Below are 22116 nucleotides of genomic sequence, written 5' to 3' on the forward strand. Positions count from 1 at the left end.
TGGATGCCTGGACCTGGGCGGGGATCTGTGACGATGCGGCATATACGATTTCTAACAGCTCTTGACGATTGACGACACTGTCCTGTGGGTTCGTGCTACTGCCCATGATGAGGGGTCCTCAAACGAGCATGCAATTTCAGTGTGGGTCAGAGTCACTAAATCTTGTAGTAACGCGTTGGAAACGGGATGGACTACACCAAACAAGGTTAAATAACGCGTCTCTTCACTGGCCCCTGTGACTTGTCTTACACCAACATGAAGAGAAAGCTGGGAGAACACGAACAAGACGTCGTCGAAGATTCTGAGCCTGAACGAGAAGAACGCAGACGACAGCGTCGAGAACACCATCGCAAGTCAACGACAAGTACAGTGGAACGGAGACCAGCAGTACTGGTGCAGTGCGAAAGCACCGAGGAACCTTCTTCATTACCAGGTTCTCTACATTGCCAAATTGGTGCGGCGCGTTACCTCGATCCATTGGGATCTTCTGCATGTCTCGTACAGATCAACGATCGACAACGAAACTTGAGCGGAGGAATACCACAGGTGGTCGCAGCTCGGAAGAGGGTATGTCCTACGTAACAGGTGCGCAGTGTAACTAATATCGAGAACTTCCCCCCTTCACGTGTAGAGCGTAACGAATTTCGAGAGCCAAGCGTCCCCAACGTCGGTACACTCCAGCAGCCGACACTGAATAGAAACTGTCCATCACTTCCTCTAATCACAACCATTGAAGAATGTCATCCCGAGGAACACGACGAAGTGGACGAACTTAGCTGCATGCAACTTTGCCAGTTTGCATATCAGCCACTCAGACATCGTGTACCGTCCCACGATTCGTCGTTCCCTAAACGTCAGCCTGATTCTTCCTCGACACCGTCGAGATCCCATGTAGAAACGGGCCAATTCCCAAAACAACCGTCAGGCGAACCCACAGGCGCGAAGATTTCAGCACTTACCAAATGTGTATGTTGCGGTTTGCAGTGGACAGCTAAGAAGACTGTCAAACAGAAGAGAACCCACATAGAAATGTGCGCTAAGAGGCACGCGATTTCCGCAGTTACACTCCTCTCTCTCGTCAATAAGGAAGTCAATGTAACCCCGCCGCACGCGAACGAGCGTCAAATATCTACTGGGGCTCACGGCCAGAGTGCCACTACTCTTATGGACGCTATTGTCTCTGCAGAACCTGGAAAAAGGAACAAACGAAAACACGTCGTCAGCACGGTCAAGACCCTTCCAGAAACCCGGGAAAGTATCCTTGGCAAGGCGAGGGATCTTCTCGGACAACTGGTGGCCCCACAAAAAGTGAATATCGATCGTTCGTGCACCGACTCAGACGAGGTTCAACCGACGCAACAATTTGGGACAAGTATGCTCGCCCGCCGCAGTGGTAACGCTAAGGATACGCCCTCCCGTCAAGGAAAGGTGTTACAGACACAAGTCATGGAAGCTCCCCCGTCAACTCAGGCTTTCGGGGAAAGCGCGCTGGGTGGGAAGAGGATGACAAGTCGGATGTTGGACGCCTACTACAACCCTGCAATGGTATGCTCGTTATTTATTTTTCGGGCACTGACCGTTACTCAGTGCAGGTGATTACCTTCTCCCTCACCAGGAAATACAAGGATTGCCATAAGGCCATATCTATTACAAGAATTATATTTCTTCTACTAGTTCAGTTCAAGAGTCAGACGAGCGGCTAGTACCAGGTTCCTGTGGCCCGAACTGCAGGGATGGCAACTTATTTGACACCACAAGGCATGCGTCGTTGCTATCTGGATTCCACAGTGGTTTTCAGGATCTAGGACTACTGTTCAGCATTATTGTTTCAGGCTGAAACCTCACCCGTTCGCTTACGTAGTTACTGTAATATCGAGGCACGCGAAGTGGGGCTCGCAGTCCTCGTAGCCACCCGTAGCCACTCATAAGTTCCCAGTCGTCGGCCAGCCCTTTTCTGTAACCTGTTTGACACACTCTCATGCTAGGAAAACAGCCGCCCTCTGAGCACGACACCAACCTGACCAGTGGGCAGAAGCTGAAAGATGACGACAGTGGGATATGTCGTGAAGACACGGGCACAGAATCCGGCTTCCTTAACGACGGTGTCGATTCGGACTCGAGTTCGACGAACACGTCCGATGAGTTTGATTGGGACGAAGAAGAGCCCTCTGCCGCCGAAGGAACCCACGAAGGAACGAAAGCTAGAAGGGGCAGGGCTCTCTGGCTCGCGTTTATGAAGTTGGCCCGTCCTGTCCGAACCCTGCTGGTCGGTATCGTTGGGACAGCGATCCTTATTACTCCTTTATTGGTCGTGGACATCCGGTTTCACAGTAACTCTACCGTACGCCCTCAAGTTCGCGCGTGGTCGTTGTGGTTGTCAATTATATGGGCTGCGTCGTGCGTGACATACCTCGTCGTCGACGCCATTCCCAGGACAGTTGTTACGATCATTTTTTTGCTTGGGGGTCAGGTGGAGCGTCTCAAGACACAAATAGAGGCAGGTCCACGAGTACTGTTGATTTCTTAGTTCCCTTACCTGCTACCCTGCAGCTGACACTCGCAGTCTCCGCATGGCTAAAGCTTTTGCTAGACATTTCATGGGCTTGGATAGCTTTGTCGGTAATCAGAAGTGTATGGAAGCCCCCAGGTTCTTATTGGGTTATCATCAACCGCATCATGCAGGTATGACTTCTCTTCCTTACTTGGGCTATCTTCGTCACAAGTGGTCTTTAAACAGGCACTCTTCACTGCTGGTGTTGTTCTCTTTGTGGAGAAACTTTTTTTGAGATTTGTTGCGATCAACTTCCACGAACGCGCTCTGGCTGATCGCTTGGCTGAGAACCGGTTGGGCTTGAAGGCACTGGACCACCTGTCAAATGCCACGGCTGCACCAATTCCGAAGAAGACACCGTATGGCAAAAAAGGCCACAAAAGCGCAGCTTCGTCGTTTGGAAACTCGTTGGACGTGTCCAATTTGGACACAGCACAACAGAAGGGTGAACCAACTGGTTCAGGGGAACACAATGAACACCTACTTCCCGAAAGGAAGCGTAGTCGCGCAGAGATCAAGCGTCGGAGACGCAAATTTTTGGCGACTGTGATTGTTGATCATGTAGGAGGCGCCATCGGTCAGGTCGCCTTGAAGAACTCCAAGTTTTACAAGGGTGGCGAACTCAGTGGCCTTGCCTCTGCGCGGAAACTCGCAAGGAAATTGTTCAGCGCTTTGAGTGTTACAAGTCCTGGGCGGTCGTACCTTGTCGTGGAAGGTATGCAACCGACTTGTATACTATTCGCCTGGCTTACTCCGGTCCTGCAAGATTTCTACCCTTATTTCCGTTCCACTGCTGAAGCAGTATGCGATGATCTTGTTTCATATTCGGGATAACTTTACTGACTGCAGTCAAGCATGCGGCATTTGCCATCTTTGATAAAGATGGTAACGGTGACATCTCAAAAAGAGAGATGAGGGAAGCCGTCCAAAGAATTTACAAGGAAAGAAAGGCGTTGACGGCTAGCTTGAAGGTTGCGCCCACTGATTTGCCTCTGTTCTTAATTTAATTTACGTGGCTTTGCAGGACGTAAGTTCTGCAGTGGCGAAACTCGACGCAGTTCTTGTTTGTATCGCATTGCTCGGCATTCTCTTCGCTTGTCTTCTTATATTCAACCGAAACAACACGATTACATCCTTGGTTCCCCTTGCTACTATCATCCTCGGATTTTCATTCATTTTCGGCCACTCCGCTCAGACCCTCTTCGAGTCGGTATGTGGGTAGCGTGTGGTTTTGCTAAGCTCGGCTAATTCCTATCTTTAGCTTATCTTCATTTTTTCCACCCATGTATTCGACGTGGGCGACCTTGTCATGATCGACGACCAGGTTTTATCCTCGTAGTCCAATGTCGGTGTCAAACGCTAACAGACTTGGTTTAGTATCTCTTCGTCAAAGAATTCGGGTTGTTCTCCACCGTCTTCCGCAGGGTTGATGGTCAGGAGATTATTGTGCCAAATTCACTTTTATCCAGCACCAAGCTTCTTCATAACATGCGCCGCAGTAACTCCATGTCAATGGTTCTTGTTCTTGATTACTGATCCTTATTGACGTATGCGTTTTGCATTCCGATAGGTGGGAGAGCACGACTATCATGATATCCTATGGTACACCATTGGAAATTGTGGAACAGTTGAGGCAGCGCGTTCAAGCATATGTGGCCAACAACAATCGCGAATGGTCCAACTGTGCTGTCAATATCGACAAAATGGAATATCAGAACGCAATTCACCTCACGATCGGTGTTGAGCGTGAGCGGTTTACCCACCAAAAGCCTGCCATAGGGAAACCTGACCGCCTATTCTAGATCGGTCGAACTGGCAGGATTGGGGGGGAAGATGGGCACGTAGGAATGACTTTATGCGACACCTGAAGACAGTGCTGGAAGAACTCGACATGAAATATACCTTACCTGTCCAGCCTGTCCTTTTACCGCGCAATTCTCCGATGTCATTTCGTGATGTAGGAGTGGAAGTCAAGAATACTTGACGCGTGTACCTCGATAATCGAGGGCATCGGTACGGAGGTTGATAAAATGTACATGGACCATTACCATCACGAATAAGGATATATAACGTGTTGAACAAGGTCTATATCAAAGGGCAACCAAGGCTAGTCCAGCCACCTCGATAACGCCGCCTACGAGATGCAAACTACCGGTCGCAAGGACGTCGATCCTTTCGGCGTTTGAAACCCTGCGCACAGTCTGAATGGCGTGCTCTATGGATGGGAGGACGTGGATGGCATCGGAGGGGAATGTAGGAATTAGCTGAGACCAGGTAGCAGCAAGTTCATGCTGTGTTGTAAGGTGCAGAAGATCAGCATTTGACAAAGCACGTGAAGTCAGGTCTATGAGGTATCAATAAGATGTTGTGCTAAAATATAAGGAGCCTTACCGCCCTTGAAATGACCATCTGCGTACGTGACGTTGCTGCAAAAAATGACGTGACTGAAGAAATTCTCAACTTTTTCTTCACGCCCCTGTCGCAGAAGTAACTCCTTTGTCTTCTTCAGGATGGTACCTAAGAATGCCGGGCCAGAACGCCCGCTAGTGCAGTTGAATATCAGGACACGAGTGGATTGTGGTTCCCTAACAGAGAATGTCACTGGAGTGTTCAAATGCGAGACTGGAAAGGAGCGGACTTACTTCAACCCAAGACCTGCTTGGACAAACCACTGCATGCAACAAGACAAACTTTCGGCAGTGTGCGCTCCATCAAGGTACCAGGTTGTATCTTGAAATTTTGGGTCGAGCACTGTCTGGCAGCGACCAGGCCACCTGGTGCATTCTAGGCCAGCAAGAAATGGTTCCGGGAGTTGCAAGAGTGGCTCAGGTCGAAGTCCGGAAGCATCCACTGAGTGTAGGAAGGTATGTGCCATTTGAACAGCGAGAGCTGCGTTTTGAATTTGATGTTCACCAGCCAAACCTTTTCGTAGTTAATGGTTATCAGTGACGTCAAAAGCTGAACCACAACTAAAGCCTGCACCGAGTTTTATGGATCCGCTTCCTGGTAAGGAAGGGACTTCCATGAAATAAGCTGCCTGTGGACAGAATGTCAGCAAATCGATCCAGACAAGCGTGGATACATACTTGCAACTCTTCGGCTCTCTTCTTGAGGACTTCCATTCCTTCTTCTGGCTGACTAACGCTCAGTGCGGGGACTCCTTTCTGACGAAACGTCAACGTCGAAATAATTTTGAGATTTTGATTCGTGCCTTGTATATTCCCCCCTTTTGCCATGCAATGGCACCGATGGTTTTACCAAGGACTGCGGTATGGTCTAGACCGAGAGTAGTTATGCCCGTGACGATTGGTTTTGGTACGATATTGGTGCTATCACCAGCTCCTCCGATACCGACTTCGAGAATCGTTGCGTCAACCTAACCACCAGCATGATCAAGAAATACAAGTATTAGAATTTCTAGAGTACCTTCTCTGACATGAATGCGTGGAAAGCCATGAGGGTGAGATATCTGAAGTAGTTGGGCATGACCGGGAAATCAGGGGTTTTTGGCTACACACAAGGTAAACGTATCTAGTGATACTAATACACAGAACACACTTACACCATTTTTGTTTAGTCGATCCCAAACATCGTAAAAATACTTTACAAAATCTTCCTCCGACAGTGGCTTTCCATTAATTCTAATTCGCTCCCGAACAGCAACGAGATGAGGAGACGTGTACAAGCCTAGAAAACCGAGTGAGGGAGAAGAGCGATCGACGGAAGGCGGTACACATACCAACTTTCCAGTTTGGCTTCGCATGCCGAAGTATCGAATCCGTGAAAGCGCTGGCAGACCCTTTTCCCTTGGTGCCCGTGATATGGATAACATTGAGTGTGTTAAGATCTTCGCACTAGACAAGCACATATGAGGTGCAGCGAACATGACATCGGAACGAGCAGTACAGTGTATTCAATTCTCTCCAAAAACTCGATCATCTCGGGTATCGCATTCGGGTTAAGACGGGGACCGGCAGCCCTGGCAGCCTCAAGAGCAGCAGCGTTTGTCTGCAATGAATTAAGGTGTTCTATTGCATCGTGGTAACTCCGGGTAGACATTGTCCTGCAACGAAGAAAGCGTTTCAGATATAACAATGAGGGGAATCTATGGGAGGATAAGAAGAAGAAACTGCCGCGCATCAGTGGTTTAATTTGGTCAGCCCAGTGCTTATTCGTCCGCGAGGTGCCTTCGGGTGACTCGGAGCAATATAACAACCAAATCACGTGAAACCGTGGTCTCACGCGTCGATGTCGAGACGCGTCCTCGAACCACCACTACCACCACCCACCGCGTGAGGCGGCATTCCGCAGGTTGTACCATACATGCTACCATCATGGACAAGTATATAACTGTTAGAAAACCAGCTCTTGTTTCACCACCCAAGAAAACCGTTCCGAGCCCCTATCCTCGTCGCACCTTACTTGAGAAGGTTGACGAAGACAAGCAACGACTAGCACGGTGACTTCTGTGGCGCATCTTTTCGTTTCGTCAATTTACGCCATCCAGGATTTCTGCCCCTCTTTATTCCGACGGGAAGAAACCATCTAACTTGGAGGTAACTAAGCACCTCCTGCGCACTCTGGCGGATGAGTCGAATCCGATCACTCACTCCAACATATACGAGCGATCCGGTGTGTATATATCCGTCACTCGTGAACAACACGTAATCGCGACTCTCATATTTCCAGACACTGTGGTGTCCGCTACCAATGGACATCAACGCGGCGAGCGGAGGGGACACTGCGGTGCCAGGCAATACTTCGACGATCGAAACAGGAAACTAGCTGCTCAAAGCAAGGAAGAGCCTACCACTGGCGTCTTGCGGGGTGTTCGGGTGTATATTAGTGGTTACCTTAGCGGTACCACAGACATCGAGATGAAACACATCGTCGCCCTCGCAGGGGGAACGACCTTGTGCGTGGCACGGTCCTGGTTTGCATGTGGACCACGTACTCATGCCGTCTAAAGACTGACACCGAACGGGGCGACACATATATTGACGTCTCAACAGCTCAGTGGGTCAAAGACACACAAGCTTCTCACATCTAAGCGCCGCAATTTGGTGCACGTTGTTAAACCTGAGTGGGTGACAGATAGCGTCAAGGCAGGAAAGAGATTGCACGAATCTCGCTACGCTGTCGTCCTCACTTCTAGCACTAGAAATCTTGTTGACATGATGAAAGCTAGCAAGTCAAATTAGAGGGCTGTCATGTAACTATACCTGCAGCATGGTTCAGACTGTAGAAGGAAGGGATATTTGTAGTCTGATTATTATGTCTACTCCGTTAAAGATCCCAAGTAGCTGCTAACACTTCCTGAAAGGTCAGTGTTACCGAACTCGCTGCTGAACTCGTAATCACTCCCTGAGGCGGAATCCCTGGCCACCGACACCTCTGCTTCCCACCTGTCGGCGCTTCGAACATGCTCTGCACATCGCAGACACTCCCAGCCAGTCTCCGACCCCTCATCAGCCGTACGCATCATGCGTTCAGAGATGCAATAATAACAGTACAAGTGCCCACATGACGTGATGTATGGGGTATAAATCGGAAATGCAGGTACTTCGTCGACTGAGGCAGGGTGGGAGATACTCTCCTGGGCAGAGGAATAGGGCGCCAAAGTCGTTAGAGTGTTTGAGTAACCGAGACCCAGTGTATATGATGCATTTTCCGCGCATATCGCACATTGATCTGCTGGTAGTGTCTCGTATTTGCCACGTTTTCGCTGCTGGACCTTGTAGTCACTGGAAGATGGGAGAACTGCGGACGTCAGGCGTGATAAGAGCTTCGCAAAGCGCCGCTGGAGGGTCCTTGGGCTTATGAGAGGAACCAAAAAGAGCAGGAATTCCTATCCACGAGTGATGAACGTGGGGATGGGTTCAGGGGAAGTAGAGCCTACTGTAAAAGCATGCCAGACCATCTGGCGGTTCATAAACTCGTAGCTGACCTCCCGCGTAATTTTACTTCTCGTGGAGACCAATGACAAGTTCAAAAGACGATCGGCCAAACTGCGGTACCTGTTGCTGAAGGGTAGGTATATCAGTAGTTCGGCTGCCTCATGACTCACCGGCCATTCCATAGGAAAACCATTGTATTAAGGAGAGCAGCCAGTGCATGAGTGGTCTCAAGATGCGCGAGGGTTTTCCAAGCTATGCGTCGCTTGTCACTTGATGGCGCATCAGGCCAAGCTCTAGAAAGTGCACCAGTCCTTAAGCGATTGTAACAGTAAGGTAACAATATCGTGAGAGCGCCATGCATGATGAGTGTGCGCTGCCGAAGTCCCGAGGCTTTGGATTGTTCATCTTAGCATGGCATATGCGGTCAATACTGGTGCTTACGGGCTAATTGACCTTTTGCGTCTATTGGAGCACTATACGAAAGGCCTTGAAGTTTTGCCCCATAGGTCGCCCCGAGATTCCAGACCGAGAACTTATAAAGGACGACCTGAACGAGCAAGGTCAATTCCGGCTCAAAGCGTGTCTTTAGTGCTGCCTGTTGCAATTGTCAGAACAAGCGTAATGCACGGGGAACTTCGTACGTTCGCGATTCCGAGAGCCCTTTGCAGAGGCTCGCATAGTAGATGTACCAATTGTTGATCTAGGAGCTCGGAGTCCATTTGGTTGACGCGAAGGGGACGAGGACTTGGTGCGTCATGCGAGCTCAGTGAACCTCGAATCGAGTCCAACGCTGGCTGAGAAGCATCCCAGGCTTCCTGCCATCTCGCGGGCCACGGAGAGCTCGACGGAACCCTGCTGGTCATGGTGTATTACACTACCAATATCAGTGCCAGTATTAGCGGGAGTCAACCTCATAAGATCACGTGCAGTCGAGATGAAATAACCTGACTCGCCCACTCAATCACTGCAACGAAACCACCATGGCTGAAGCTCTCCAGCAGCTTATATTGGATACGCTAAATCAGCTTTCAGTCATCCATGATACGAGGGCACTCGTCATCCCTGGACAAACGGGCTCTGCAGCTAGTCAGGACGCTCAGATCGCCGTCCTCGGTGCACTGAACTCTCTGCAAAGTCGCGAGGTACATAGAGGTGATCCACTGCGACGTGCACGCTCATTTCTTAGTTGCGATTCTGTAGATGATATCCTACGAAACACATGAGACGTCTTCCCATGTGCTCACACCAGAAGGTGCACAAATTGTCCTTCAAGGTTCTCATGAGGCGCGTGTCTGGGCAGCCCTACCGATTAAGGGCGAAGGGGAACCCATTGGTGTACAAGACCTTAAAAGAAAGATCGGCGACGAAGCCGCGAAAGTGGGGCAAAGCCGTGCTTTCAAGAACGGGTGGATCACAAAAGAGGGCAGCGGATTCGTGAAGGCGGTGGGTTGATTGATTCGACTTCTGCCATTTTTCTTGTAACGCATCGCTCAGGTACCTACCATTCAAGATATTACTCAACTAGAGTTGCGTGAGGTGGATTCTACAGGAACCTTGAAGGCTGGCGAGAAAGCCGTCGCAGAACTAAGAAAACGGAAGTTGATCGTCCAAAGGTACTTTATCTCCATATCGAGCCACACAGCACTGTATCAACCCGGGTCTTAGGAAAGGTCAATGGTTCACTGTCCATAAAGGTCCCAATTTCAGCACGTCGATTGCGAAACCCGAGACAGATTTGACTGTTGATATGCTCACATCGTGCGTCTTACGATAGCTTCTTGATCTAGTACTAATGCGCAGAAGAGGGTCATGGAAGAGCGCCACGTTCAAGAAATACAATTTCGAAGCGGATGGAATACCCACGTCAGGCGGAGCATTCCACCCACTTCTAAAGGTGCGAGAAGAAATTCGGAATATCTTTTTTGAAATGGGGTACGTCTTGGTGGTCGGAATTACTTTCTCGTGCTAAGAAAAGTTATCCCAGTTTCGAGGAAATGCCGACGAACTCCTTTGTCGAGTCCGGGTTCTGGTGTTTCGATACTTTGTTCGTGCCACAGCTCCATCCAGCACGAGAACTCCAAGATACTTTCTACCTTTCTGGTTTGTTTTCTTTTCAATCGATGACCGCCGCTTAGAATACCTCTGTAGACCCTTCGACATCCCTAAGACCACCTGAAGATTACTACAAGAGGGTAGCCACCGTACATGAGAAAGGCGGCTATGGATCGATTGGCTATCGGACACCATGGTCGGACGAGGAGTCGCATAAACTTCTCCTACGTACACACACAACTGCGACTTCAGGTGCGATGTTGTACAAGTTAGCCGCGAGGTGCAGAGGGGAAACCATAGACGAACATGGAAACGTTGGCGACTCCGGAGGGGATGGATTCCGTCCTGCAAAGCTCTTCAGTATTGACAGGGTTTTCAGAAATGAAACAATGGACGCAACACACCTTGCAGAGTTCCATCAGGTGGAGGGAGTAGTTGCTGACAGAAATTTGACGTTGGCTGACCTGATCGGTGAGTTGGCAAAGGTCTAAGGGAGTCACCAATCCTCAGATTCGTCACAGGGTTTATGAGAGTTTTCTTTAAGAAAATGGGTGTGACGGATCTGCGGTTCAAACCGGCCTATAACCCATACACAGAGGTGGGTGTTCTTGACAATACATGAAAATTTATTTACCGGCGGTGCAGCCGTCGCTGGAGATATTCGCCTTCCACCCCATGCTACAAAAGTGGGTGGAAATTGGGAACAGCGGCATGTTTCGCGCGGAAATGCTGGAGCCCATGGGCTTGCCGAAGGATGTGCGCGTGCACGGTTGGGGTATCAGCCTTGAGCGGCCAACGATGATTCGGTGAGACAGCATGCGTATCCTATCCCAGCAGATGCTAATCGACCTTGAACAGATATGGCATCAATAACATAAGGACCCTCGTCGGTCACAAGACGTCGATCGAGGGTGTAGAGACTTCGCCAGCTGTCATGTTTTAGACCAATAGCGCATGAAGACAACCCGGTATATAAGTGGTGTAGGAGGGTAACTTGGTGTTCAAGCTGAACCGGAGTGATGATACCAGCAGGTAAAACGAAGAATCAGACATTGGCGAGTACCGTAGACTACTAATGAGATGGCTCGTTGTCCAATTCCCCCCACTTCTCTTCCCACTGTTCGACTGTGATTCCTACTACAGTTGGAGGCGTGCCCTCAACAAGGCCGAACCCAAGTCTCGAGTAGAAGCCCGCTGCCTTCACATTCCTGGAGTCCATCTGTAACCATACCCCTGCCATGCCTTGCTCCTTCAAATATCGTATCACCCTCCCAATTAGTTGTTTTCCATACCCCTTATTCTGATGTGAAGGCAAAATGTTTATGTGTAAATGTGCAGGAGAGAACTTGATCTGAGCGTCAGATGCTGGGGTGAAGTTGAGAATGGTGTTAATGTACGTGCGGTCCGCCTGCTTGAGCGGGGGCTCTACCCGTTGGTTGGGTTCCAAGAGAGGCCCGAACTGGGCGCGAAGGGGCGGCCACCATCTCTCAGATGCCGCCGCTTCGAAGATGCGAGTGTCGAGCGAACCGATACAATATCCCACCACGTCTTCGTTCTCACTATCCTCAGGAGGCTTATCAACGAGGAGGAATGCCCAGGTACCGGGGAGGTTAACGTAGGGGAGAGCATAGATCAGTCCAGGAAGCTCAGGGTAAGCATGTATACCCTCAGCAGAGACACCAGCATCGGCTGTCAGAAGACAGATTCTGGAGAGCGCTGGCTCGTCGGCCCTCGTTGCTGGACGAATGAAAGCAGGCATCTTCGGCTAGTGGGCTGCGGATCTCCATGTGTAGTTATCTCAATCGCCCTACGGACCTCACCACGAGCATGGCATGTGAACCCAGTCACTCACAGATTTGGATAACAGCCTTCCGCACCAGTCTCGGTGCAAACTCGGGGAAATATCGTAGATGGAGCTGCGCACGCCGTCCCAGTCTCTCTACTGAAGCTAACAACTGGGTCAAAAATGAGACATCCCTTCCGACTACAACCCCACAGCTCCGGACATGGAGTTTTCGCAACTGTCCAGTCAATTCGCAGCCTTGGGTCCATTCCCGCTTGCCGCAGGTTCTTCTGGCGGTCCTGAAATCACTAGACGTAATGTTAGATTTTGTCCAGTAAGATACATCAGTCGATACATACGCAGGGCAGCAAGGGCTATAACTATGTATAGCCAATACTTTTGCAAGAAAGTCTTTTCAGGGACAGGGGAAACCGGTACACCTTCTGGTGTCAAGGGAGGTGGCGCACGTAGCCTTGGTCTACGAAAGGCATCAACAGCTGTGAGTGTGCAACACCAAATTATGACATACGACGGCGGTGAGCTGGGTATCTTGACGAAAACGGTCGTATTGTGCACCGGGTAGGAGTTAGTCGTTTCCGAGGACGGAGGGCATGAACCGTTCGGGGGAACAGACGAGAGAAAATAGTCTAGTCCCAACACCTCGCCAGAGGGAGAAAGGTGAATTGTGATACTGGATGACGTCGACGTCAACATCAGACACTTGACTTTATTCAATTTGGAACCGTAGGGCCGAAGACGCTACACTCACGCCCTTCATGACTGACATAGGCCATATCCCTTCTGATAGCTCAGGTCTCCCCACGGCTACCTGGTATAGAGACTCCTCGAGCGCTGGATCCACGCTCTCCGCGAACTCGGATAGGTCATCGAGCAAGGTTTCGGATGGGGTGAATGTCACTGGCGTACCAGACGGCAAAATGGAGGATGGGTGAGGAATACTAATGGACCCAAAATTGGACCAGTATGTTACTGGGAGATTTGGATGGACCACACGGTGATGAATGTAGAGTTGTGTAGGTGCATCCTCGGCGTACGCCTGCAATGCGGAACAAAGCCAGAGTGTGGCGAGTAAGTGAAAAAGCGGTCGCATTCCTCACATTAGAAACAAATCAGGTCGACTGCAGGAGAGGAACGTGTCATGACTTACTTTTGAACAAGCGTACCGTACAGTCGAGAACAGGATGTTGTGAGACCCCGGTCTAGGCGAGGGGTGTCCGGGGGGAACCTCCCTGCCTGACTCGGACTCAGAAGATAACTCCAAGTTTCGCGCGAGATTTGTATCGCGTTAGTTCGCAATTGCCGTCGTCACCAGTAGCCGAGGTCAATTAGTTCTCCAAGATGCCCACTGTTCCTGTAGACAAGGCTGATCTTTTTGAGAGGCTTGGGAAGCAGTATAGTACGTTGCCCGCTGACCATTGCATACATTTCACTGATCGACGCCTATGCAGCCACGGATGAGTTTGATAGACTTTGCTTTGAATATGGATTAGAACTGGACGAAGACGTTCGTGTTTCTTTCTTTTCTTCTCGATCAGGTCCGAGCGAGCCCCCGCAATAGACAACAGAAGATGTAGAAGCAGCGATCAAGAATGGACTTCCAGCGGAACGTCCGGTATGTACAATATTCTGCGATCCGTTCCCCTTTGTCTCATCGTAGCCTCCAGCAACTCAAGATCGAAGTCCCAGCCAACAGGTCAGAATATGATCGACTTAGGCTCTCAGTCATTTTGACGTCGCTTGAAGATATGATCTTCTCTGCATTGAAGGCATATCCCGTGCATTGGGTGTTTTCCTCGAGCGACAGGAGGCTCCCCAATACAAACTTGTCTACCCTCCTGGCGGCGAGCAAAACTTAATCACCATGAACATCCATCCAGAGGTACGTCGACTACTGACAGCGTTTATTTCGCATATGCTCATCACCGTATTCGAACAGACACAGCATGTTCGTCCCCTCATCGCATGTGCTATTTTGCGAAACGTCGCGTTTACACCCCGTTCCTACAAGTCTTTCATCGACCTTCAGGACAAACTCAACCAGAATATCGGTCGGCGTCGTTGGGTTGCTGCTATTGGTACCCATGACTTGGATACAATCGAAGGACCTTTCCGTTTCGAAGCTCGTGATCCCGAAAAAATCAAGTTCAAGGCACTTGGAAAGAGTGTCGAATATACAGCAAAGGAACTGATGACGATCTACGATGTATGTTGTTATGCAGCAAACCGTTTCTTGATCACTCACCAAGGGCACAGAGTGATAAACACGTCTCCCGTTTCCTACCCATCATTCGTGATGCACCAGTGTACCCGATTATTTATGACTCAAAAGATCATGTACTCTCTCTCCCTCCGATTATCAACTCGGAGCACAGCAAAATATCCTTGAACACACGGAACGTGTTGATTGAAGTGACCGCCACAGATGAGACGAAACTACAGATAGTTGTGAATATGGTCGCGACGATGTTTTCAGAGTATTGCGAGGAACCATATACGTGAGTATGGCTCTCGTTTGATGCCAGCCAGCTCATCTGTTTTAGAATCGAGCCCGTGAAGCTCGTCTTTGCTGATGGATCGGCACGTATATCTCCTGATATCTCCCCACGCACTACGACAGTGCGTGCTTCTTACATCAACTCCTGCACGAGTCTTTCCCTTTCTGTCCCCGCTATAGCCCTACTCCTTACGCGGATGACTCTCAATCTCACCCTGAATACTGCACCTTCTTCTAATCCAGGTTATACGGATGAGATCACGGTTGATATTCCGTGTACGCGCCCGGACATCCTCCACGAATGCGACATCGTAGAGGACGCTGCTGTTGCGTATGGATACAACAACCTTCCGGACATCTTTCCCAAAACAAGTACAATTGCGCAGCCGCTGCCGATATCCCGCCTAGCAGACGTTATACGACGAGAATGGGCGATGGCTGGGTGGGTGGAGGCGCTTCCCCTTATTTTGGTATGACTTCTGCCTTTCAAGCTCAGTGCATGAGACATTGACACACCAAGTCAGTGCTCCCACGACGAGAATTTTGCTTTCATGAATCGCCCCGATCCTGGAACGCTTGCAGTGAGAATTGCAAACCCCAAAACTCTCGAGTTCCAGGTCGTGCGCACTTCCCTCCTCCCTGGCTTGCTCAAGACCGTCCGTGAGAACCGTTCTCACGCACTGCCAATTCGTTTGTTCGAGGTTTCCGATGTAGTATTCAAAGATGCAACGCAGGAGAAACAAGCACGTAACGAGCGGCATGCTGCTGCACTGTGGTGCTCAAAGACGGCCGGCTTCGAAGTTATTCACGGCTTACTCGACCGCGCGATGCGCATGCTCGAAGTTCCGCGTATCACGAGCACGGATCATACCAGCGAGCGCGGATACTACATCGTTGAGGGGAATGGTACTTTCCTCCCCTGTATACTGCGTTGACGCAGCGCTGACTCCCGCTGAATAGATCCAGCCTACTTCCCTGGCCGAGCTGCCGATCTTTACTTCCGCCCTCTCCCAGCCCGTAAATCTGAGCTTGTTCATTTGGCCGATGAAGTGAATGGGGCCATTATACCTCCCTCCTCAAGAGACATCAAGATAGGCACCCTCGGCGTTCTGCATCCGACCGTGCTGTCGAATTTTGAAATCACCTATCCATGTTCTGCCCTAGAATTCAATGTGGAGGTGTTTCTAAAGAGATCGTAGCCCGTGTCAAGGCTTATATCAAACAAGCCACATAGTTCTTGTATACATCCCACGATGTGCAGTATAACATATGTACTCGAAAAAAATGGTGATGTCTAAAATAATGTAGAGTATACAAGACGCGCAGCTGGTGCTCTGTTGGGGCCATGTGTCCGAGTCGATGATCAGGTTGAAACCAAGTACATGCATGGTATACTGTTCGTGTATCCACATGTCAACCAAAGCTATGTAGATCCACCTCCCCCAGTCGGTGTTAAACTATCCCCATTGATCTCAATTCTTCATGCATGGCTTGCTCCCTATCAAGAAAATCTCTTGCCCTCCGAGCTCTTTCAGGGTCAGTGGACAGAACTATTTGCTCCTGTACCTCAGCGCCTCCACTCACACCGCGAGCGTCTCGTCGACGGCGTGACCATCGGTGGGATCCAATGCTCTGCATCATAGGCGCCAGAAATGATGGCCAAGGCATCTCGGTGTCTGCATCAACCTCGGAAAAGGACCTTGCGTGACTTTGCAATGGTGGGGGCGGAAGATCAGGCGACGGATTTGATGGTGCGAGAATCGACTTCTCCCAACGTTTCACGCGCCAGAATCCAAGGGTGGATGTCAGCAAGAGAAACCAACCTGCTGTCATGAGGAAAAATGAGAGCCATTCCGTTGCCACCGGGCTGGTAAGGGCGACGTCGCCTTTCCACGAAAAATCGTCTGTCTGGGATCCGCTGGGAGCGTTCGGTTGTTCGATGGACGAGGCATTGTAGCGACTCGTGTCTTGGTAGTACTCATCCGCTTCTTTGGCCGTCGCAAAAGTCGGCTGGTTCCACGACCCGACTTCGTCCAAGCGTGAACGAAGAGCCAAACCCCATTGGATGAGGGTAATGCCGAGACCGGCACGGCTACCGTATCGCGCAGCGTGGGTCATACCCATCACCCATGTGAGGACGAACCCGATGAACTGGAATGTGGTACTGACAAGAGCATTCCAGAGGAATGCAAATAATGTACCCGTTGGGAGGGCATCGACGATGATGTTTCCCTGGGTGAGAGGGCCATCGGAGGATGGGAGGAGGAGTGTGGATGTGTGATAAGGGGGAACGGCATCTGCCTGTGCGGATGCATAGGAAGGCGGAGGAATGGCAGAGGACTCTTCGGGAACGATGTAGACGTCATCACCTGCATACGACCAATGAGGATTGTTCGACACGCAATGAAAGTAAGATTACGATCTACTGACCATCTTGAACACGAACTCCAGAGGTGGAAGGCTTGGCAGCAATGTTGTTGAAAACACCGTCATTCCCTGTTCCCCCGCCCATCACGGGTCTACTACCGCGAGGTGAAACATCGACTCTGAAGCGGGAGATGAGGTAGTTTGGTAAGAGTGACGTGGTGGCCCTTTTCCACCAGGAAGGATGTGTCCGTGGGATGTCATTGTGTGTGAACGTGGGGATGATACCGTTGTTGTTCCCTATGGAATTTGGTAATGCAAAAGCAGTAGGAGGTGGTGGTGATCCTGGAGGAGGTTGGTCGTAATCTGGAATGGGGGAGTCGAAATTGTATGTCAGAGCCGACTGCTCCTGCAGATGGTCGTTCCAATGAGGTAGGTTCAGTTCGGAAGACGGCGTGGGACGACGCAAGGGATGGGACTCGTCGATGGCTTCATCGTCGCTGTCGTCGAAAGCTGCGTCGAGCTCTGCATTTGTGTCTGGTTCAGTACGAGGATTTGGAATAGGCGCATATCGGATGGACATGGATGGGCGCTGACGAGGTGGACAGCCGCAGCGCAGACAGACACGAATTCATCCCTTACATAAGCAGGAGCATAGCTAGTACTGGTATACGATAGTCACGGAATAGCAACGAGAAGCAAGGTGGGTAGAAAAAACAATCAAAGCTAGAAGGATAGGTGCAGTGACCTGCGTGAACCTGTCAACCTTAACCGCAACTCCGGACTTCAACCCATAGCAACACCCATCGGAAAATCCTGCGTTTGGGATTGCTCCTGCTCCTGCGTGCCGTATACAGTTCCCTGCATCATGCCTGATGCGAAGGTTTCTGCGGTAGGCACCACTCCCATCGGCGTCATCGTTACGTTGTGGGAGCTATTCATCGTCAGGCCAACGGGACCACCTATTCCCGGACCACCCACAGGGCCGCTGACGGTGGGCATATTCATTGCAAGGCCAGGCGCACCAACAGGACCGCTGACGGATGCATTGGATGCACCTAGATTGGTGGCACTCCTGACCATTCGAGTGACACGCTCGCAACTCTCCATACGAGCCTGCATCATTTTTTCAAACATCTCCAATACTTGTACGCAGGGTTCACGTCCACCTGCGCCAAGGACCAATGGGATGGCTGCCTGGTGAGAGTCGGGAATGGTGGATTGCGTGGGTGTTTGAGAATATGTGGGTGGTTGTGTAGAAGAGGGTGGGCCGAATGTAGTAGCAAAGGAGGGGTGGCAAAGATAAGGAGAAGTGAGGGTGGTTGTTGCTGGCCCCGGGATGTGGTTGGGAGCGGGTGGAGGATAGAAGGCATGTGGCGGTTGGATGGGCGGTGGCTGTGGGCCAGCAGGGTTGAGGCTGGAACCCTGGCGGGGACGATGTGGGGGGTAAGGGCGGGGCCTACTTAAACCACCTCTGCTGGTGGATATGCCTTCGAGACGAAGGTTGAAGGCCTTCTTGCGCTTGAGCCATTTGGTGGGTGGTGAAGGAGAAGTGCCTTGGGGGGATGTAGCGCTTGGCTGCTGGGAGGCCTGTGAGTCGGACTGTGCCTGTGGGGAGGACTGGGATGTGTTCTGATGAGGCGACGATGAGCCTGATCGCCCGCCTTCATTCTCTGCCTCGCCAATCGCAGAGGCGGCGTCGTTTGCGGCTGTCTCTTCGACGCGTTGCATCATATCCATCTCGAGCTGGGCTCGTGTTCTGTATACCCACATGCGTTCCTGGTGATAGAAAGCTACGAGGGACTCTAGGAGCGACAGGGTGTTTTCAATTGGGTGAAGACCAAAGGCAGCGGGCGAGGAGGGCGGGGTGGGCAGGAGGCTGGCGGACATGCCATGCCGCTGCTCTTGAGAGAAGTGGTGGTGTGAGTGTACACTGTGGGCCGCCGACACCTGAATGCCAGGTGGGTTGGACAGCGGGTGGACAGGCGGGGTGCCAGTGAAGTGCGAGGCGGAGAGCATCCTTCGCCGTGAAAATAAAACTCAAGGCGGGGCAGGGCTCTGGCAGGTCACCACCACCCGACAAGGAGGGGTCGCCCGCCCCCAGCATCCTCCCATTAATTCCATGAAGTACGTCGCCCTCCTCAGCGGCGGAAAAGACAGCTGCTTCAACCTACTCCATTGCTTGAAAAATGGCCACCAACTCGTTGCCGCTGCGACTCTTTCCCCAGAGTCTGGAAAAGGTCTTTGCTCCTGATCTCTTCACACACGCTCCTGACCGACTTGGTCAGATGAGATTGATTCTTACCTGTATCAGACCGTCGGTCAAGACGGGATCGCACTGATCGCAGACGCGCTCCGCGTACCCCTCTATCGACGTGTCATCTGTGGCCATCCCCTCGAACAGGGCCCAGAGTATGGCACGACGTCACCGGGCGGTTCTGGCACACCAGGCGATGAAACCGAAGACCTTTATCTGCTACTCAAGACCGTACTCGTGAGTTTCTTTCACCTCGGATGTATCCTTATAATTATCCTGTCATTCAAAAGGAACATCACCCAGATGTCCGGGGAGTCGCCGTCGGCGCCATTCTCTCCAACTATCAACGCGTACGCGTAGAACACGTGTAAGCTCATCCCCTCCTCCTCCTTTCTTCCCTCAGTCATATCTTTCCCAAGTTGTCGCCGATTTTCCCTCACCCCTCTCGCATACCTATGGCAGCGCAACCAAGTTGCCCTTCTCTCTGAAATGCTTTCTGCCCATCTCAACGCTGTCCTTATCAAAGTAGCCGGCGCCGGCCTAATCCCTTCTCATCTCGGAATCTCCCTCTCTGCCATGCATCCAACACTCCTTAAACTTCATGCCATGTACGGCACCCACCCATGTGGTGAGGGCGGAGAATACGAGTCGTTCACTCTCGACTGTCCTAGAATATTCCAAGGCAAAATAATACTCCAAGAAACAGAGAAGATGGCAAGTATGGAAGGTGATGTAGCTCCTGTCGCGTATCTCAGGATCAACAGGGCAGAAGTCGTGCACAAAAACGAAGACGATTTGTCCATCGAAGCTAAGCAAGCAGACGTTCCCATTCCTCCACTCTTGGAACCATGTTTCCAGGATGTTCGCATGCACGTTGCACGATCTCTTGGTTCTCCTCTTTCCCGTACTCTTCCCACGCACATTACTCCCGCAGTCAGTCAGGCTATATCCCTCCCCCCATCAATTCGTACTTTCGGCCCCTGGATCGCAGTTGGTAATGTTCATACAACCTCCGAGAATGCCTCACATTCTGTCGCCGAGCAAGTGACTCAATGCTTCCATAACTTGAAAGGTTTGTAGCATTCTTTTATTTCCATTAAAAACCTTCAGGTCTCGTAGATATTCTGGCACGGTACACCACTTCCTCCCCGAGTGAAGTCCTTGCCAAGTCTGCCATGATCACGCTGTTCCTTCCTACATTGGATTCCTCTACGTTTTCTGCAGCCAACACTGCCTATTCTGCTTTCTTTGGGGCATCCCCTCCCGCGCGAGCATGCATCGCTGCCGGTGAAAGTGTGACCCTTGAGTGTGTAGCATGGGCCCCCGAGAGAACCCCGGAAAAGAATGCCCATTTGCGTAACAGCTGGACACGCAGATCCCTCCATGTGCAGAGCCTAAGTTACTGGGCACCCGCAAATATTGGTCCGTACTCACAAGCCGTCAGTGTAAGTCAGGCCTTTATACCCTCGAATTTTTGCCCAAGTAGTGATCATCAATCAGATCTCACCATGGACATTTATTTCGGGCCAAATAGGTCTCTTACCGGCCTCCCTGACACTCCCTACATCTTCTGACATCCTACCACCATATTCCCCTGATGTCGAATGCGACCCTGGGATTCGTTTGTGCCTAGAAACATCTTCACTTGCTGTGGAAACAGCACTCGTCCTTCAACACACATCAAGAGTTATCCGGGCTGCGCCCATCTCCAGTAGGAACGGGGACGAGGGGGGATTTGGGGGAAGTGACGGCGCGGGTAAGGAGACCAATGCAGATGGACAGGGCGGACATGTACAACTTGCGCTTTACTACCTCGTGGACGTGCATGACTTGAAACACGTTCAAGCAGGTGTTGCAGCGGCAAACGACGTGAGCTCCTGCTTCTGGCGTGTTTCAGTTAACGCGGTTGCTAACGACACTGTCGAGAAGCCGCTAGTACCAACACTGTACGCCGTCGTCACATCTCTTCCACGCGGCGCGCGTCTAGAGAAGGTGGTGGTGGTACACAGTGGGCGATGCGCGTTATCAGATCCAGATCACATGGATGATGACGAAGAGATCGTTGAGCGCACACCAGAATTTCATCAAGGTGATATTCCTTCTTCCATAGCTCTGTGACACGAAACCGATCATAAATGCCAGGCAACCTTACACCAACTGGCAACGACGGACAATTAGAGTTGTACTGGGAAGTTTCTTATTTTTCGCCTTTGGGTGAGGGTTGTGCAGTCCTGTTCGTTCGATGCCTCTTGGGTGAGGCATCTCCATCGGCTGTCATAGCCGAAGCGATAGAAGATGCTGCGAAAAGGCTAAAGTCAGTTCCTGCACTCTCATCCTTCCTCACGAGGACACTGGTATCCAAGATATTCGTCCGACCGGGTATCGAGCCAAATAAGTGTACGTATTTTTACGTTTTGGTTTATGTGAACTTTGATGCTACTTGACCGCCGCATCTAGTCCTTCCGTTACTTAGGGCGTTGTTTGGCAACCAAATGCCTGCGTTGACGGTCGTTCCTTCGCAGAGCGTCGCTTCACGATATGAAAGGGGTTGGGATTGGGGATTCACGTTGATGAGAGTTTAAGCGTCAATGGTCCCAAAGTAGCGGTCGTGCGCCTCATGTATTGCAAAATTCAACCCATACATAACATGCAAATGTGTATTACCCAATTATCCAATGAGCTATGTACATGAAACAG

At 50.9% G+C, this 22116-nt stretch overlaps 11 protein-coding genes across 11 annotated transcripts; 6 read left to right on the forward strand and 5 right to left on the reverse strand.

Moving 5' to 3' along the window:
• The first annotated feature begins 221 nt into the window (after positions 1-221).
• F5J12DRAFT_12459 (uncharacterized protein) lies at positions 222-1787 on the forward strand. Its single transcript, XM_051738049.1, has 4 exons — positions 222-454; positions 505-567; positions 632-1545; positions 1588-1787. Exons 1-4 carry the CDS (start codon positions 256-258, stop codon positions 1594-1596), a joined length of 1185 nt encoding a protein of 394 aa, XP_051605572.1. The 5' UTR covers positions 222-255; the 3' UTR covers positions 1597-1787.
• F5J12DRAFT_12460 (Mechanosensitive ion channel-domain-containing protein) lies at positions 1788-4902 on the forward strand. Its single transcript, XM_051738050.1, has 10 exons — positions 1788-2497; positions 2551-2682; positions 2738-3266; positions 3318-3352; positions 3406-3522; positions 3576-3761; positions 3813-3875; positions 3929-4059; positions 4122-4297; positions 4354-4902. Exons 1-10 carry the CDS (start codon positions 1979-1981, stop codon positions 4533-4535), a joined length of 2070 nt encoding a protein of 689 aa, XP_051605573.1. The 5' UTR covers positions 1788-1978; the 3' UTR covers positions 4536-4902.
• On the reverse strand, positions 4485-6756 carry F5J12DRAFT_12308 (Mur ligase). Its single transcript, XM_051738040.1, has 10 exons — positions 6458-6756; positions 6291-6405; positions 6114-6238; positions 5978-6061; positions 5763-5927; positions 5638-5715; positions 5534-5588; positions 5194-5473; positions 4943-5136; positions 4485-4895 (listed from the first exon to the last, which is right to left on the reverse strand). Exons 1-10 carry the CDS (start codon positions 6689-6691, stop codon positions 4642-4644), a joined length of 1584 nt encoding a protein of 527 aa, XP_051605574.1. The 5' UTR covers positions 6692-6756; the 3' UTR covers positions 4485-4641.
• A 44-nt stretch (positions 6757-6800) lies between these two features.
• F5J12DRAFT_917819 (uncharacterized protein) lies at positions 6801-7752 on the forward strand (the record flags this gene model as incomplete). The annotated part of the gene is made up of 4 exons (XM_051749204.1): positions 6801-7010; positions 7059-7183; positions 7241-7466; positions 7521-7752. Exons 1-4 carry the CDS (start codon positions 6886-6888, stop codon positions 7750-7752), a joined length of 708 nt encoding a protein of 235 aa, XP_051605575.1. The 5' UTR covers positions 6801-6885.
• Positions 7725-9366, reverse strand: F5J12DRAFT_791200 (Pex12 amino terminal region-domain-containing protein). The gene is made up of 5 exons (XM_051743872.1): positions 9090-9366; positions 8890-9043; positions 8619-8838; positions 8451-8568; positions 7725-8399 (listed from the first exon to the last, which is right to left on the reverse strand). The coding sequence occupies exons 1-5, from the start codon at positions 9309-9311 to the stop codon at positions 7830-7832; spliced, it is 1284 nt and encodes a 427-aa protein (XP_051605576.1). The 5' UTR covers positions 9312-9366; the 3' UTR covers positions 7725-7829.
• Positions 9367-9428: 62 nt separating this feature from the next.
• F5J12DRAFT_711305 (tRNA synthetases class II core domain (F)-domain-containing protein) lies at positions 9429-11443 on the forward strand (the record flags this gene model as incomplete). Its single annotated transcript, XM_051740695.1, has 10 exons — positions 9429-9590; positions 9649-9891; positions 9943-10061; positions 10114-10206; positions 10252-10380; positions 10433-10548; positions 10597-10971; positions 11022-11098; positions 11146-11306; positions 11359-11443. 10 exons carry the CDS (start codon positions 9429-9431, stop codon positions 11441-11443), a joined length of 1560 nt encoding a protein of 519 aa, XP_051605577.1.
• Positions 11444-11445: 2 nt separating this feature from the next.
• Positions 11446-12394, reverse strand: F5J12DRAFT_12574 (acyl-CoA N-acyltransferase). Its single transcript, XM_051738057.1, has one exon. It carries the CDS (start codon positions 12257-12259, stop codon positions 11573-11575), a length of 687 nt encoding a protein of 228 aa, XP_051605578.1. The 5' UTR covers positions 12260-12394; the 3' UTR covers positions 11446-11572.
• On the reverse strand, positions 12395-13446 carry F5J12DRAFT_12573 (uncharacterized protein). Its single transcript, XM_051738056.1, has 4 exons — positions 13053-13446; positions 12813-13003; positions 12643-12761; positions 12395-12591 (listed from the first exon to the last, which is right to left on the reverse strand). The coding sequence occupies exons 1-4, from the start codon at positions 13392-13394 to the stop codon at positions 12530-12532; spliced, it is 714 nt and encodes a 237-aa protein (XP_051605579.1). The 5' UTR covers positions 13395-13446; the 3' UTR covers positions 12395-12529.
• Positions 13447-13529: 83 nt separating this feature from the next.
• Positions 13530-16124, forward strand: F5J12DRAFT_12628 (uncharacterized protein). The gene is made up of 10 exons (XM_051738061.1): positions 13530-13700; positions 13753-13808; positions 13863-13916; positions 13969-13997; positions 14048-14183; positions 14241-14507; positions 14558-14799; positions 14845-15268; positions 15323-15704; positions 15759-16124. Exons 1-10 carry the CDS (start codon positions 13643-13645, stop codon positions 15995-15997), a joined length of 1887 nt encoding a protein of 628 aa, XP_051605580.1. The 5' UTR covers positions 13530-13642; the 3' UTR covers positions 15998-16124.
• A 126-nt stretch (positions 16125-16250) lies between these two features.
• F5J12DRAFT_711042 (uncharacterized protein) lies at positions 16251-17745 on the reverse strand (the record flags this gene model as incomplete). Its single annotated transcript, XM_051740679.1, has 2 exons — positions 16251-17167; positions 17229-17745. The coding sequence occupies 2 exons, from the start codon at positions 17743-17745 to the stop codon at positions 16251-16253; spliced, it is 1434 nt and encodes a 477-aa protein (XP_051605581.1).
• A 1229-nt stretch (positions 17746-18974) lies between these two features.
• On the forward strand, positions 18975-22094 carry F5J12DRAFT_12680 (uncharacterized protein). Its single transcript, XM_051738063.1, has 9 exons — positions 18975-19402; positions 19451-19656; positions 19710-19786; positions 19839-20491; positions 20539-20864; positions 20920-21288; positions 21349-21508; positions 21562-21816; positions 21877-22094. The coding sequence occupies exons 1-9, from the start codon at positions 19117-19119 to the stop codon at positions 21999-22001; spliced, it is 2457 nt and encodes an 818-aa protein (XP_051605582.1). The 5' UTR covers positions 18975-19116; the 3' UTR covers positions 22002-22094.
• Positions 22095-22116: the final 22 nt, after the last annotated feature.

The sequence above is a fragment of the Pisolithus orientalis genome (genome assembly GCF_024613125.1).
Source record: "Pisolithus orientalis strain OTSU chromosome Unknown F5J12scaffold_1, whole genome shotgun sequence".
In the NCBI taxonomy this organism is placed as follows: domain Eukaryota; kingdom Fungi; phylum Basidiomycota; class Agaricomycetes; order Boletales; family Pisolithaceae; genus Pisolithus; species Pisolithus orientalis.

Coding starts and splice junctions, on each gene's coding strand:
- F5J12DRAFT_12459 (XM_051738049.1), top strand. CDS start 256: ATGAAGAGAAAGCTGGGAGAACACGAACAAGACGTCGTCGAAGATTCT. Junction 455..504: donor TTCTCTACATTGCCAAATTG/GTGCGGCGCGTT, acceptor TGTCTCGTACAG/ATCAACGATCGACAACGAAA. Junction 568..631: donor TGGTCGCAGCTCGGAAGAGG/GTATGTCCTACG, acceptor CTTCACGTGTAG/AGCGTAACGAATTTCGAGAG.
- F5J12DRAFT_12460 (XM_051738050.1), top strand. CDS start 1,979: ATGCTAGGAAAACAGCCGCCCTCTGAGCACGACACCAACCTGACCAGT. Junction 2,683..2,737: donor TCATCAACCGCATCATGCAG/GTATGACTTCTC, acceptor GTCTTTAAACAG/GCACTCTTCACTGCTGGTGT. Junction 3,353..3,405: donor TCCGTTCCACTGCTGAAGCA/GTATGCGATGAT, acceptor ACTGCAGTCAAG/CATGCGGCATTTGCCATCTT.
- F5J12DRAFT_12308 (XM_051738040.1), bottom strand. CDS start 6,691: ATGCGCGGCAGTTTCTTCTTCTTATCCTCCCATAGATTCCCCTCATTG. Junction 6,406..6,457: donor TGGAGAGAATTGAATACACT/GTACTGCTCGTT, acceptor GTGCTTGTCTAG/TGCGAAGATCTTAACACACT. Junction 5,928..5,977: donor ACGCATTCATGTCAGAGAAG/GTACTCTAGAAA, acceptor GCTGGTGGTTAG/GTTGACGCAACGATTCTCGA.
- F5J12DRAFT_791200 (XM_051743872.1), bottom strand. CDS start 9,311: ATGACCAGCAGGGTTCCGTCGAGCTCTCCGTGGCCCGCGAGATGGCAG. Junction 9,044..9,089: donor GGGCTCTCGGAATCGCGAAC/GTACGAAGTTCC, acceptor CAATTGCAACAG/GCAGCACTAAAGACACGCTT. Junction 8,839..8,889: donor CGCAAAAGGTCAATTAGCCC/GTAAGCACCAGT, acceptor AACAATCCAAAG/CCTCGGGACTTCGGCAGCGC.
- F5J12DRAFT_12574 (XM_051738057.1), bottom strand. CDS start 12,259: ATGCCTGCTTTCATTCGTCCAGCAACGAGGGCCGACGAGCCAGCGCTC.
- F5J12DRAFT_12573 (XM_051738056.1), bottom strand. CDS start 13,394: ATGCGACCGCTTTTTCACTTACTCGCCACACTCTGGCTTTGTTCCGCA. Junction 12,762..12,812: donor ATACCCAGCTCACCGCCGTC/GTATGTCATAAT, acceptor TGCCTTTCGTAG/ACCAAGGCTACGTGCGCCAC. Junction 12,592..12,642: donor TATAGCCCTTGCTGCCCTGC/GTATGTATCGAC, acceptor CATTACGTCTAG/TGATTTCAGGACCGCCAGAA.
- F5J12DRAFT_12628 (XM_051738061.1), top strand. CDS start 13,643: ATGCCCACTGTTCCTGTAGACAAGGCTGATCTTTTTGAGAGGCTTGGG. Junction 14,184..14,240: donor CCATGAACATCCATCCAGAG/GTACGTCGACTA, acceptor GTATTCGAACAG/ACACAGCATGTTCGTCCCCT. Junction 14,800..14,844: donor TATTGCGAGGAACCATATAC/GTGAGTATGGCT, acceptor CATCTGTTTTAG/AATCGAGCCCGTGAAGCTCG.
- F5J12DRAFT_12680 (XM_051738063.1), top strand. CDS start 19,117: ATGCCAGGTGGGTTGGACAGCGGGTGGACAGGCGGGGTGCCAGTGAAG. Junction 19,657..19,709: donor TGCTACTCAAGACCGTACTC/GTGAGTTTCTTT, acceptor GTCATTCAAAAG/GAACATCACCCAGATGTCCG. Junction 19,787..19,838: donor CGCGTACGCGTAGAACACGT/GTAAGCTCATCC, acceptor ATCTTTCCCAAG/TTGTCGCCGATTTTCCCTCA.